Source organism: Nelumbo lutea, chromosome 1 (genome assembly GCF_056320005.1).
Source record: "Nelumbo lutea isolate HS-2025 chromosome 1, American lotus-T2T, whole genome shotgun sequence".
Classification (NCBI taxonomy): domain Eukaryota; kingdom Viridiplantae; phylum Streptophyta; class Magnoliopsida; order Proteales; family Nelumbonaceae; genus Nelumbo; species Nelumbo lutea.
Genome location: NC_142684.1, coordinates 164,410,218 through 164,425,767, shown reverse-complemented (window position 1 = coordinate 164,425,767; position 15,550 = coordinate 164,410,218). Strand labels below are relative to the sequence as shown.

The 15,550-nt window shown below is 38.5% G+C and overlaps 1 protein-coding gene across 2 annotated transcripts; it reads left to right on the top strand.

Moving 5' to 3' along the window:
- The first annotated feature begins 441 nt into the window (after window positions 1–441).
- On the top strand, window positions 442–14,111 carry LOC148878893 (c-Myc-binding protein). 2 transcript variants are annotated; one of them, XM_088960259.1, is made up of 5 exons: window positions 442–834; window positions 10,900–10,972; window positions 11,061–11,109; window positions 12,245–12,368; window positions 13,751–14,111. In XM_088960259.1, the coding sequence occupies exons 1-5, from the start codon at window positions 832–834 to the stop codon at window positions 13,829–13,831; spliced, it is 330 nt and encodes a 109-aa protein (XP_088816385.1). In that variant the 5' UTR covers window positions 442–831; the 3' UTR covers window positions 13,832–14,111. The 2 variants fall into 2 exon arrangements, with proteins under 2 accessions (XP_088816385.1, XP_088816384.1); XM_088960258.1 differs by lacking the exon at window positions 442–834 and having other exon boundaries at window positions 10,894–10,972.
- Window positions 14,112–15,550: the final 1,439 nt, after the last annotated feature.

Genomic DNA, 15,550 nt, shown 5'->3' with positions numbered 1-15,550 from the left:
TATTTGTTCTTTGAGCTTTATCAAAAAAAAAAAAAATCTCCTTAATATGAAAGTCGAAATCCATTGTTGAATTGCACAATGATGTAAAGTCAACATTTCTTTTTAATTTAAAAATTCAAAAAATCTTGGTTCTAAGCATGGTTTTCAAAACTGGACCGGACCGGACGGTCGGATTGGAAAAACCGGGAACCGATTAGGTGACCAATTCCGTTTTCCCCAAAAATTGGATTTTCCCCCAAAACTGTTGATTTTGGTCAATGAACCGCTGAACTGGGCGCTTAACCGTTAAAACCGTTTTGACTGTTTTTTGTTTTTTAAAATTTTTGTCAAAATGGGCTGAACGTTTAATTCGAATGGTCGGACCGTTCAACCTGATAACCGGACCCTGACCGATTCGGTCTCCGAATCCGTTTTAAAAACCATGGTTCTATGTAAGTACCTACCCTACAACGTCAACGTGGTCCCATGGTTATTATTGCAACAAACTTATAATGCATGGGAATGACAAAAAAAAGGAAATCGTAGCTATATGAGGTCTAGGGTTTGGATGATCAAAGGGCATTAGATGTGAGATATTACCATCAATTGGACGGTCGATGTTGGTAGATACTGATTTCGGTAAAATGCAGTTTTCGGCAGGTTATCAAGAGAATAGTTCGCTTTTGGTGGTTGGTCGGTTTTAAAGTTTAATTGTCTCCGTAGTCGTAGAAGAAAGCGGGAGAGAGAGAGCTTTCTTGGTCTTAGCTTCTTCTACTTAAAGTCTGAAACTCATCAGAGTCCTTTGAAACCCGAATTTCCGTGGAATAATTGGATATATTTGATGTATTAGCGATGGTAAGTTTACCTAAACCCGCTTTCAAATGCATTTAGTTGCTTTTGATAATAATTTATTAATTGGAGATGAGTTAGTTTCTTATCCTCCGCTTTCTTTTTTCTGATCTGGGTTTCATTAGATTTGATGCGTGATTATATCTAGAAGCAGATCTACCCACGTTTTATTCTTTCTATATCCCCCATTTTCTGGGATTGTATTGCTACTATCCTTTGACAGGTGTAATCTCTTGGACATTACACTCAAGTTTGATCTTTATATTCATTAATAATGTAGCAAGTAGTTTATCTTTTATTTTCTGTAATCTGTTCTTCATTTTTGTCTTCAGATGCATCTTCTGCTAGTCATCAGCCTTTTATCCTATTGGGCATATTTTCAACTGATCCATCTAGTTAAACTACGTTTTCCGGGGCCAGTGAAAAGAACTCTGATGAGCTCTGTTAGAGACTAATCTAACCCCGCAAACTACTGAAATGCTGGAATCTTCAATAGTTACATTCTGACAATGGTGTTTTAAGCAGCTATTTCTATGTGGGTTGTTGATGTCATTGTTGTTGTATTTATCAGATGGGATTCATGGCAGTACTGCAGAAGTTTGGCAAGAGTCTTTTCGGTTAATATTTAGGGAGCGATCTTTTTTCAGATTTTGAGAGGGGGGAAAGTTGTTCAATGGGATTTTGGTTCCCATTGACCAAGAATCCCATATTCTTTTTTTTCAGATTTATGTGGGGACCAGGGGAAGTTTATTTTCCTGGGTATAGTGATACCCATCTCCTAGGTGGGTAAATAACTTTCCCACCTAGAGGGAAAGTTGCCAATACTTGAATGGGACAAAACTGCCCCTTTTAATAATGGATTTTTATGGCTAAAATGGTCATTGCCTTATTTACGTGAGAAATAAAAGAACATGGGTAAATGCACTTACCCGGGTAAGTGTTTCCCAAGAAAAACTTACCCAGATAACTGCGTTTACCTAGGTAAGTAACTTACCGAAAAGCGAATGCGTCTAAGGCCAAATATGTTGGAAAGAACTTAGGGCCCGTTTGGTTCACGGGAATAGGGGTCTGGAATCGGAATTGAAATTGGTGATTCTAATACCAATTGTTTGGTTGGGCAGAAACAGAATCCCATTCCCATTCATGGTAGAATGGCATTCCCCCATTTGAGGGAATGGTCATTCCCTCCCCCTCCCTTGGGAATGAAATCCCATTCCAGTTGATTCCAATTCTCATTTCGATTCCTGTCTGAACCAATCAGGCTATGGGAATAGACCATTCCAGTTTTGATTTCGAGGGATTTTGATTCTAATTCTAATTCCAATTCTAACAGTGAGCCAAACAGACTCTTAGGTTATTTGAATATTACAAACGGTTTCCTGCTCTTTTATTCTGTGGAGTAAGATTCTACAGAGAGGTCAGTTATTCTATGTTATATGCACATTAGAGGTTAAGTACAATAATGTTGTGCATTGAGGGAGTTGCCAAAACCGGGGTGCTTGTGCAAACATGTAGTACTTATACACAAGAGTTGGACACTACCTTTAAGGCTTTAACCCAAAAGCTTAAGCCATTAGGCCCATGTTTTGGAGTGCTTATTTTTAAGTGCTTATTGGAATAAGTACTTATTTGAGGCTGGGTTTGCACCAATAAGCACTTGAGGCTGCACTTGGGAAGAGTACAAATAGAAAGTAATCAGTACAAATACAAACATGTTTAATTAAGAAAAGTGCAAAGTTGGTTTAGTTTTGTATTGAAAATTTTGTATTCTTGCCAAATGTTTTTTACTTGTGGTAGGTGCAAACGCAAATCTTGAGATTGATTAAAACAAATGAAAGAAAGACAAACAAGGCCTAGCCGGCCTAATTATTCTAAATAAAAAATAAAATAAACAGTAGGTATAAAATGTGAGGTTGGAACCCCACAAACACTAATAGCTTATCAACTATCTCTACACTCCCCCTTACAAATGCACAATACCCCGAGGTAGATCTTCTGTCATCAATATATCCAACCCAATCAGCATTTGTATACACTTATATCTTCATGTGTCCATTGTTCTTGAAAAGTATGCCTCTCCCGGGGCATCTCTTCAAGTAAGCAAGTGTCCTTTCCACCGCAAGAAGGTGAGTGGTCCTAGGAAAGTGCATGTACTGACTGACAACACTGACAGCATATGAAATGTCTGGTTGTGTTAGGCAGAGATAAAGAAGTTTCCCAACCAACCTTTGATACATAGCCCTGTTCTCAAGAGGTTCTCCACCTTCTGCACTTATTTTATGGTTCAACTCAATGGGTGTGTCAGCAGGCTTTACTCCTAACTTTCCAGTTTCTTCTAATAAGTCAAGGACATACTTTCTTTGAGAGATGAAAATGCCATGCTTAGATCGAGCCACCTCAATTCCTAGGAAATAACACAGTTCTCCCAAGTCTTTTACTTCAAATTCTTTGTGAAGATTCTGCTTAAGAGCATTTATCTCATTAATATCACTTCCAGTCACCACAATATCATCCACATAGACAACAAGTAAGGTCAAAGAAAAGTCTGCCTTCTTAAAGAAGAGAGTGTGATCTGATTGAGCCTACATGTAGCCGAACTTTTCTAATGCCAATCTAAACCTGTCAAACCAAGTTCTTGAAGACTGTTTCAGCCCATACAAAGCCTTCTTTAGTCGACAAACTTTCTTTCCTGCTTCTATTGTAAAAACCGGGAGGTAATTCCATGTACACCTCTTCCTGCAAATCTCCGTTTAGAAAAGCATTCTTGACGTCCATCTGAAAAAGTGGCCAAGAGAAGTTTGCAGCCATAAGTTTGCAGCCATAGATAGTAGGACTCTAATTGTGTTCATCTTTGCAACTGGTGCAAAGGTCTCCTTATAGTCTATGCCATAAGTTTGTGTGAAGCCCTTTGCAACTAATCTGGCCTTGTATCTCTCTACAGAGCCATCAACATTATATTTTATTGTAAACACCCATCTGCATCCAACAGGTTTCTTCCTCTCAGACTGGTCAACTAGTTCCCAAGTGTTGTTCTTAATAAGTGCTTCCATCTCTATTTGCATTGCTTCTTTCCATTCAGGTATCAGAAGAGCCTCTTGCATTGTTCTGAGAAATGATCTGTAGGATTCTGAGAGATGACCATAAGAGAAAAACTGGGAGATACAATGAGCAGTGGATGAAGTACAACGATGCTTCCCTTTACGAATTGCAATTGGGAGATCAATGTCATCTGAAGGAAGGGATTGAGGCTCAACAGTGTTAGGTGAAGTATCTGCAATAGTGGGCTCAACAATGGGTGTAATGCCTGGATCTGAAGCTGTAGGAGGTGTTGGGGTCGGCCTGGACTGCTGTGAACGAGAACCAACCTGCCTTCACCACTGTTTGTGATACACTCTCAACTCCCTGCACTTTTGACAACCCTCTTCATGACACTCCCCCTCAACAACTGGGATAGGTAATGGAACTTCTAGGGCTGAAATCCCTTCCTCACGACTCTCCCCCTGAGGAGAGGCCCTATGGTAGTAGGGCATATCCTCAAAAAAGGTGACATCCATGGACACATAACGCCTCCCCGAAACAGGATCATAACAGCAATATCCCCTTTTATTTTGTGCATACCCAAGGAAAATACATTTAGCAGCTTTGGGATCAAATTTGGAGCGATGAGGTCCCAGGATTTGAACAAAGCATGTACACCCAAAGGTTTTAAGAGGAATAGTGAACAAGTCCTTGTTTGGATACAGAAGGTTGAATGGTGTTTTCATGTCCAAAACCCATGAGGGAATTCGGTTAATAAGGTAAACAACAGTACGGATTGCATTCCCCCAGAAGCGTATGGGAACATTAGAGTTGAGCATAATGCTTCTGGCTACTTCCAAAATATGTATGTTTTTCTCTCACAGCAACCCCATTCTGCTGAGGTGTATGGGGACAAGTGCTTTGATGAACGACTCCATGGTCTAGAAGATATGATGCCAGGGGTTACTCCTTGGCATTATCAGATCTGAGAATTTTGATATTGATTTCAAATTGGGTCAATACCATCTGATGGAAAGCTTGGGTCAGTGAAAGAACCTCATCTCAAGAGTGCATTAGGTAATATCCACGAGAAATGGGTATAATCATCAACAAATAACAAGAAGTATCTGTACCCCCTCATGGTAGGAGTATGATATGGCTCCCATACATCAGTATGCACAATTTCAAATGGAATGTTGCTTCTTTTATTGCTCAAAGAATAAGTTGACTTACAATGTTTTGCAAGTTCGCAGCTTTCACACTTCAAACTAGACACTTGGACTGTCTCAAACAAACTTGGAAACAGACTCTTCAAAGACCCAAAGGACAAATGACCTAATCTGTTATGCCAAAGCATAATCTGACCCAAAGACTAGGAAACAAACAATCTCCCAACTTCACTTTCCTTCCCTTGTGGATGTTCAAGCAAGTAGACTCCATTCGTCTCACGACCAATCCCAATCACCTTCCTCGTTTACAGATCCTGAAAGAGACAACGATCGGGAAAAAAAGTCACTGAACAGTTTTGATTCTTAGTAATACTACTAACTGAAAGCAAGTTAACACTAAGCTTAGGGACATGCAAAACTGAGGACAAGGAAATGGCACCCGACAGCCTGATGTCTCCCTTGCCAGAAATAGGAACAAGAGAGCCATCAGCAATAGACACTTTGTCTTTGCCTGAGGATAAACATTAGGTGGTAAACAAGGTGGATAAACTAGTCATATGGTTAGAAGCACCTGAATCTATTACCCAGAAGGGTCTAGTATTACTTGGGGCTGAAGTGTGATATGCTGTAGCTCTTGTACCTGAGGAAGCAAAAGCTGAAGTAGGAATGGCAGGAGTAATAGTTGAAGACTGAGATGATGACTCGGAAATACCAGCTTCATTCTCCAATTGTGTCAAGGCAGCCCGAATAACAGCTAAGGCATCTAGAGATGTGGTTCTTGTATTGGAAGATGATGCACTGCCAGTGTGGCTGCCATATTAGCACTTACTTTCTTATTTTTGAATCTAGTTGGAACAAGATGGGGATGCAACTTCCAACAAGTATCCCTAGTATGCTTGGGCTTCTTACAATGGTCACAAAACATCACCCTTTTATCTTCCTTCTTTATTTCCTTTTCCTGATCTTTCCGAAATTTCTGTTTTGTTGCTGCTAGGGCTGATTCCATGGGTTAAACTTGTAACATCACTTTTCTTCTACTCCCTTCACTATGCACTAGTGAATAAGCCTGAGACAAGGTCACACTATCCCTGGTAAGAAGTTGATGTCTTACTATGTCAAATTCTGAATTCAGACCTGCTAGGAATTCAAAAACTTTGTTTGTTTCAACCAGCTTGCTATAGGTAGTCACATCTCTCTGACTCTCCCATTCAATGGTTTCCAAATGGTCAATTTCATGCCACAAAGATTTCAAAGTAGCAAAGTGAATGGAGACTGGCTTCTCCCTCTGCTTGAGATTTTTCACTTCGCACTTCAGTTCATAAGCCCTAGCAACATTAAGAGGTTGGGAGTAGGTTTCTTTCATATTATCCCATATTTCCTTAGCCGTTTTGGCCCATAAATAATTTCGGCTAATGTGGGGCTGCATTGAATTACACAACCATGTCATCACCAAATAGTTCTCTTGAATCCATTTGGCAAGTGATGTGTCTTCGTTTGCTGGTTTCTTTATATCCCCCGTTACATAGCCTAATTTACCTCTACCCCCAATCGCCATCATGGCTGATTGTGCCCACTCTAAGTAATTTGTTCTATCGAACCTAACAGTTGTAATTTGAAAAGAACTTTCAGTCATACTTCCATCCCCTAAAAAACTTTCCCCTGCAGTCTTGAATTCACTTCCAACTTTCTCCATTTTAAAGAGGATGTTAACAATCACTACCAGAAATCAATTTCAGATTATTGGTAAACTCCCAAGAAACACTCCTCAGTCGACAAGAACACCCAGGAGCCAAAAAACCAGATTACTGTAGCTACTCAAGAACCAGTCACAGTCACAGAAAAATGGGAGCAATAGTTGACCGTGGGATTTCACAAAAAAACTCAAAGAAACTAGCATATAATTGACTTAAGATCGATCTCTATAAATAATTGACTTAAATCAGAACTGTCAAAAAAAAACTCCTTTCAAGGTCGATCTCTGTCGAGAAACCCTAAAGAAATGGCAAAGGAGACAGAATTCTATTAACCATTGCTTCCAGAAGGTTAAAAACTGTTCCCTTTAAGGTCGATCTCAATAAAGATGAGTTCTTTCTTAGAAAGAATTTGATCACCACCTTTAACCTTCAGATTAAGCCCTAATCTTTGACTTACCTGACTTCTCTGACTCTTCCTGGTCACCGGGCACTCTCCAAAGGTCGTGTAACCCCTTGGGCACAATTCGAATCTCCAGTGATCCTCCAAGAATCAGGCGAAGATGCAATACTTCAGATTCAATAACTTCTCATGCTGCTGACTGGATTAGGTTCACATGAGAGCCCTAAACTGCTCTAGTTTTGGCTCTGATACCAACTTGAATAAATTAAACGAGCAAATAGTTGTTTTTCTGATTTAAAAAGGTAGAAAAGAAAGAGAAAGAAGGGTCACGAATAGAAGAGGAAGGGAGAGAGGAAGAGAAGTAGGAAAGAAAGGGTTCGGCTGAATTATGTTTCTAGCCGCCCACTAAGATGTATTTATATTGTAATCTATTACAATGACTAATTACCATAATACCCTTAAAAACAAATGAAAGAAAGACAAACAAGGCCCAGCCGGCTTAATTATTCTAAATAAAAAATAAAATAAACAGCAGGTATAAAATGTGGGGTTGGAACCCCACAAACACTAACAGCTTATCAGCTATCTCTACAGGGTTTATTTCAAGGCAAGTTCAGTTCCAAGGCAGATTCTATCAAGGCCAACCAAGGCTGGTTCGAGTAGGGTAAGTCCAAGACCTTGGAACCAGTCTGGGTGGGAGTCGGTTCCGAGAGTTTGGAACCATACCCTACCCTGTAACAGATAGGGTAGGGTTGTTTTAGGGCCGGTTCAAGGTCGGTTCCATTCGGTTCCGAGTAGAGCCTACCCATTTACTCACCCCTATATAGTACTTGTACAACTTTAATCCAAAAGCTTAAGCTATTAGGTTGTGTGCCAATCATTGTATATAAGTCCCTTGCATCTCTTTTCTTTTTCCAATGTGGATCTCTTCACTCCATACACTCACATGTGAATCCCAACAAATAGAAACACTCCAAGGTAAGATGCTTTGTGCTATATATAGTTACCATAAAGTTGTTCATTACTTTCCAACCAGTTCAACCAGCTTGATATTACACTATTAATCTTGGAGCTTCTTGAGTTTGCTTCATAAAGAGAAATGCCAATAATGCCTATAAATCTTTGCTTGCTTGGTCTCCTGCCATATCATACTTAAATTTTGTGGTTGTTTATCTATGGTGAAGTATAATAACATTTTTTTGGTATTTGGTAATACGCATCACTAATAATTCCCCTCCCCAAATTTGGTGGTTGTGGGAATCAAATCCATGTCTATGCTGGAGCGAACCAGTTAACATACCAACTGAGCCACCCCTCAGTTGGTGGTAAAGTATAATAACATTAAAAGAAAGAAGGAAAACAAAACACATGTACAACAAGATGTTGTACACAGGGATTTGCAAACACTGCCCATGCAAAACTATACCTCCAACCTTAATTAACAAACATTGCCCATGCAGACCTACATGGTTGTATTCTTTGAGTGGGTTGTGGGTGGATGAGCTGCCCAGCTGAAATCTATGGAGCAATTCTCAGAATTTTCCATGGCCGACTTATTAAGAAAGTGGAAAGAAATAGCTACCTCTGCCCAATGTAAGAGGACCTCTAGGCCCTCTTGGTCCCCCCTCCCTTTGGATTCATAAAACTGAATTTTGATGGTAGTAGCTTAAGGAATCCAGGGCCTTCTGGGATTGGGGGTGTGTTTAGGAATGAGGTTGGGATTATTACTGCTATATTCTCAGGCCCAATTGGAGAGGGTGACTCTCTTAGGGCTGAGATTCTAGCAGTTCTGGAAGGAATCCAAAGAGCAAGAGAATTAAACATCCCATGCTTGGTCCTCGAAGGGGACTTGGAGGTGGTGATTAGGTGGCTGAAGGAAGACAACAGTGGTTTGTGGAGCTACAGCAATGAAAAGAAAAAATTTAAATGGCTGAGTAGGGATATTAAGGTGAAGTACAGCTGGGTGAAGAGAAGTGCTAACTCAATGGCTGATGGGTTAGCCAAGCAAGGGACGCTTAAGTAATTATAGTTTCACAAATCTTATTCATTAATAAAGCTTATTGTTATTGATCAAAAAAAAAAAAAAGAAACTTGCACCATCTTTATGGGGTGGTTGACAAACATGACTTGGCATATCTAATTACCTATATTGCCTACCCCATGTGCTTGTGCTTCTTTCATTGTTGACAAAAAAGTGATGTATCTTCTTTTTTTTTTTTGTGTGTGTAGCAACTTGCATTGGGGAGGGTATTTAATTATAAATCACTTCTAATATTTAGATATCACCAGCTGTTGAGTGTCTGGACTTTTGGAAGTTAAGAATGGTGGGAACAGTCAAGGCTTAGTCCTTCGGGTATGTGGGAGTCTTCAGAGATAAAGAAGGGTGTGTGGTGGCTTTGTTCCAGCAGGGGTGGGGGCCTCAATTAGAGATGAGCTCCTCAAGGTTCAATTAGAAAGATAGAAGAACTTGGATAAATTGATCATCATAGGAGATTTGAAGTTGGTGACATGTTGGTTGAAGAACCCGGAGCTGTAAGTTGGGATTACCAGCAATATGACTGTAAGAATTCAATAGAAAGAAGATTGGCTAATGAATTGATTGATACACTAGCTAAACAAGGGGTTTCTAGGGGTCAATTGTTTTGGACTTATCTGTGATATTGCTTTAATGCTTGTGAGGTGTTGCACCACGATATCTCTCTGTGTATCCTTGTAATCTTCTTGTTCCTCTTTAATAAAAGTTTTCTCTTCATTAATCAAAAAAATAAAAATAGTGGGCTAATGGGGAGACTGGTTGCAGGGGCCCCTAGAGGGTATAATTCCTCTGGAGAGGAGCAAATTTGATGAGACCTTTGTTGATGGGGTGGTTCCAATAGATAAGGCATTTGAAACATCAGTTCATGTTGCCAAACCATTGGGGAGCATCAGTTCATGTTCCAATAGATAAGGCATTTGAAACAACTGTAGGAGATAGAGTTTAGGCCTAATCCAAATGATGATTCTTAGTGATGGATTGATCTGAGGGCAGGGGAAGCTTGTTGGGTTATTTTCAATTTGGTAATTTGGGACAAGTCAGGATTCTTGGTTGCTAGACAAAGAGGAAGGAGTTAACTGGATGCAGTTCAGTAAAAAAAAAACAAAAAACAAAAAACAGTGAGCATTAGAGGTAGAGGTTGGGGTTGCAAGAGTCAAGGGGAGGCAACCTTTGAACCTTGCTTTGAAGATTCTTTTCATTCCTGGGATGCTTATTTGTTCTAGGGTGTAGATATGCATTGATCTTTATTTTGATCATCAACTGTAAAAATTTGCCATGTTGGTGCAAAAAATTGCCAAATGTTCCAGTCCACCCTTTCCAAGACCCCAAATAGCTGGGACTGACATTGGTTTATGGCCTTTAGACTACAGTAAAATGATTCTCTTGAGATGAAAAAGAGGATCTATACTATACCATACACATAGGTAATAGGGTACAAAGACAACATTGTAAAAAATAGAGAGTTATTTTGTTCAGGCTTTTGGGATCCCATTTGCTTGGGTTTAACAGGAGCCTCTATTCCACTTATGTCACCCAAGAGTTAGTTGTGTATCTTATAATCATAATTGGGACGTATGTTTAACTAATTGGACAGACCAAAAAGGTAATAGATGTTTTTATTTGGCAAGACATAGGTAACCAATTTGAATATTTTCTCCGAAATGGGAGAAATCTTTATGCTTTATGTTGTTTTACCCTTTTTACCTTTCTGTTTCTCCCTTTCATTTACCTTTCAATTATTGATATGCAATGCAGGAAAAGGAAGCAAAAAAAGAAGCTTTTAGGAAGTATTTGGAGTCCAGTGGAGTGCTTGATGCCCTGACGAAAGGTTGTCTTTTTATCTTTGTACTTTCAATAAATATTGTGACAATGAAGCTTATTTTGGAATTTACTTCCTGCTATCTACTTTCTTGCAGTTCTTGTTGCACTATATGAGCAGAATGACAAGTCTTCCTCTGCAATTGAGTGAGTTTTTTAATTACTCAGTGGATCTTATTTTAAAATTAATTAAACCTTGAATGTTCAGTTTAATTTGAATAATCTGCGAGCTTTTTGGGGTCAGATTAATTTCATGCAACAATAGTTGATTTTTGAAATTGCCAGTAAAAGAATAATATTTGCATTTTTGAAATCTATGACAAGAAGGGGACTCAAAACTAGTGATATCATGGACTAATACAAGGGGTAATGCTCTTCGGATTTATAATCCCCCAAGGGAGATTGAAAGCCTAGCAGGGGAACTCAATGCCTCTTTCACATGGATCAGGAGAACTGCAAATGGGATAGCTGATTCATTAGCCAAACGGAGTTTATAGGCAGCAGTTTTTCTGGGCTTTATTGTAATATTTTTTTGGTGCAATGTCTCTCTCCTATTTTGCTGTAATTCTGCAACTATTTCTCTTAATTGAATAAAATACTTCTTTGCTGATAAAAAAAGTATCTTATCTCCATTGATATAGTTTTATGAAGATTATGAAGAGAGTTAGTTAGAAATGAATACCATTATGTTACTATTATGAAGAGAGTTAGTTAGTAATGCTCTTCGGATTTATAATCCCCCAAGGGAGATTGAAAGCCTAGCAGGGGAACTCAATGCCTCTTTCACATGGATCAGGAGAACTGCAAATGGGATAGCTGATTCATTAGCCAAACGGAGTTTATAGGCAGCAGTTTTTCTGGGCTTTATTGTAATATTTTTTTGGTGCAATGTCTCTCTCCTATTTTGCTGTAATTCTGCAACTATTTCTCTTAATTGAATAAAATACTTCTTTGCTGATAAAAAAAGTATCTTATCTCCATTGATATAGTTTTATGAAGATTATGAAGAGAGTTAGTTAGAAATGAATACCATTATGTTACTATTAAGTTTTAAAAGGATTAGGTAATGATCAAGAGCTTCTTGTAACATTTGATTATTACACAACTAGCATGCCTTATGCATTTGAAATATTTTCAAGGTCCTAGTTTGAACAGCAGAATATTTCCTTATTTGGCATTTCTGTTTCTTTAGTTTACCATATTCTTCCATTAGTATGATTATCATATGCCATAATCTATTAGTAAATGGTCAGGTATAATTTCTCAATCTTTTGCATGACAGATTTATTCAGCACAGATTGGGTGGGCCAACCTTGCCCGAATATGAAAAGCTACAAGCTGAAATGTCAGATTTGCAGATAAAATACAAGGAACTCTTGGCAGAACACCAGGAAACCTGCAGGGAGGTATTACTTTTACTTGTAAATGTAGAAGAATATTCCATTTTGATGCCTTCATTCAATAGAGATCTATATTATTGGATAAAGCACTGGTTGGTGGGGGAAAGAACTCTTATCCCTATTGTTAATTCAGTAAACTTTCTGCTTGTCATCAAATAAAGTGTTTAGTCCAACTAATGGAAGAGCTTTAAAGCTTTAAAAATTCATATACACCGTGGGGTTTTGTTCTCCTGGAAAAAGGCATAACAATCCAAATAAAGTGTTTTAAAAGGAATTTTAATTGCAAGTGGCATCAGAAGTAATTTTGGTCACCACTTGATCATGAATCAAAGATGATTCATGTGTATGATAGCATTTTAATGACAGATCATATTATCACCAAGCAATACCTGGAAAAAACTTGGCTCATGCGGCATGGCCTCTGAGGCAGAGGAAGATTCCAGTTTGCAGATGGGTTCAGACCAGCTGGCTGTTAGGAAGGAGCAAATTGATGCTACATACTGGTCTTACTTAAACTCAAGTAAAGCCCTTGATATATGCATTGTGAAAGCAAGGGATCTTACCACACCAATGGGAGACAGTTTCAGTGGTCCATCATTGACAACCATAGGATGATTGCAGACCTTGCTTGGTTAGCATAGTCTTTCTAACTCAAATTGATCAGTAGAAGCCAGTGAGGAACACACCTCTATTGCAAGCCTTATATGATATATCTGAGAACTAATAAGGACAAGGAAGAAGGCGAGGAGGGCATAGGATGTGTTCATCATGAGGAATCATATGATGAAGAATCTATGGACCACTCTAGTATTTGGAGTGTGGAGAGTGTAGAGGAGATGTGTGGAGTGATGCATCTCTGAATACAAGAATGCTATTCATCCAAGCCTGAGGTTTTTGGGGCCTGAGTGCAGCCCAAGGACCAAGAATCCAAGCAAGTCCATGTAAAAGCATAAGCAAATCTCATAATACCCTACAACTACAGACAAAATTGTGAAACTAGGCTTATTAGTCTTTCTCTTCCTCGTGATTGAACTGGTGACTGGGGAGTGATTTACCATGTTTTTGGCCTAGTTAATGAAATTTCATGTTTACTTTAAACAGGAATGGGTGCTAGGACTAGAGTAGTTGTTATGGGGTGCTCAATTTTGTAATGTTTCTCGGCAGCAATTCTAATTGCTGGTTTAGTGTACATTTTGTTGGAGGTTAGCTAGATCCACCATGACTGCTGAGTTGGTGGGGAGATCTAAATCCAACACCTTGGCAAATTCTCTCTTTTTCCCCTTCCTTGAACTTGAAACTTTTATTCTTATCCACAAGGGGCTGAGTTGTTTTTCTTTGAGAGTACATAGTTTGATGGTTCTCCATGTTTGTTGCTTGTCATGGTGCAGCTTGAGGAACTTAGAAACTCACAGTCTGTGGCGGCTTCGAAGGAGATGATTGATAAAGAGAGCCCAGTGGATGAATTATGAAATATCATCAATGTGGGATTGTACACCATAATATTATTTGATCACATCTATTCGTAGAAATTTGTTGTATGATTGATTACACCAAGGTTCCGAGTGTTTATGCATCTTTATATTGGAACTTTTGAGTGAGCGGTCTCCATTCTAACCAATACTGTTACATCATTACATTTTACGTCTTAAGAGTTATCCCATGTCATGAATTCTTTTTCTTTAAATCTTGTATTCTGGATGAGATTACAGCTAATGTGTGATCATTTGAATCTATGATGTTTTCTAAGAACTCCATCTCTCATTCCTATTCCTCTCCTCTCATTGCCATGCTCTCAGAACCATAGTTGAAAGAAGTCTAGAAAATAGGAAATATTGACTCATGTTTTTCCTCCAATGCCCACCAAAATCACTACAAAAATAAAATTCTTCAGTAATTTCGACTCAATGTTTGTATCAGGTAGACAGATATTAATTTAACTTGATCAACGAATTTGCACTCCCATACAGTACAAATAAAAATGCATTGCAAACAAAAGATGCCTTAAGTTGTTATTGCATATAAGATTACAGATTTTGAAGAGCCAACATTTACGTTTTCGGCCTAGCTTTGCTTGGTTTGATGATATGATACGTCAAGTCTACAACCACCACGAGGAGCAGCCATAAAAATAATAGCATAATAAACAACAATAGCTTTCAGGAAAAAAAACTATGCTGGCGGAAATACATAACCCATTATACACAGCTTTATGAGCAGCAGATTCTGACCCGAATTGGCCATAATCCCATTGAGAGTTCAGGGCCAGGCCCGTGAAGATGTTATAATCTAGTCATTGTCGAAGAAAGGGGTGTTCTCAATTAAGTCTGGTTATCTTCTTGGTTGGACGGAACGAGAGGCAAATGGAGCTAAACGATAGTGCAACTCAGGCAGTCAGGTTGGATCTCATTGCATACCGGATCTTGGCATATGGAAGACACAATGAGTGTGTCTTCAGTGTGGCTGCTTTTGGTTCAGAAAATGGTAAAATATAAAAAGCTCTCGTGTTTTCTGAAACTCTTATAATAAACCTCTCCTGTGTTTTGATTTCAACAAAAACTCAAAAACAATCCTAATGTTTTGAACAATATAATGGTACAAATACTTCACTTCTGTTAGTTTTCTGACAAAAAAAGCATTGATGTAACATCTTTATTTTATTAAAATACCAAATTTATCATTAACCAATTTTGTTCAGATATGGATTTATTAAAATACCCCAAAAAGCAGATTATATTTTGGTTTCATTGGTATGTGAGGTTGATGAAGCTCCATCTACAACTGAGATATTTAGTTTGAAGGTTAAATCCAAATTTCATCTCATTACATTAAGTCTGTTTTTTTTTTTCATTAGCCTATGTTTTACAAAGTGTACTTTCACATTTAACAAGATATATTTATCACCATGGTCGACCAGTTGCATCTTTTACTGCACGGTGCAGCGAATATACTCTAGATTTTGCAAAGTGCAAAACCTTATATTTTGTATTATTTTGTATGTACTTGCACTGTACATATTTGTATTTGTAATCTTTTCAAACTGAGCCTTAAGAGTTCATTTAGTAAGCTAGCTAAAGCAACACTACATCCAAAAACCATTGGCTGTGTTTGGTTGCAGTGCAAATAAATTTGCATTGATGCAAAACTAAGGCAGTGCAAATGCTTTGAGTGCAAATTCTGACCTATTTTTG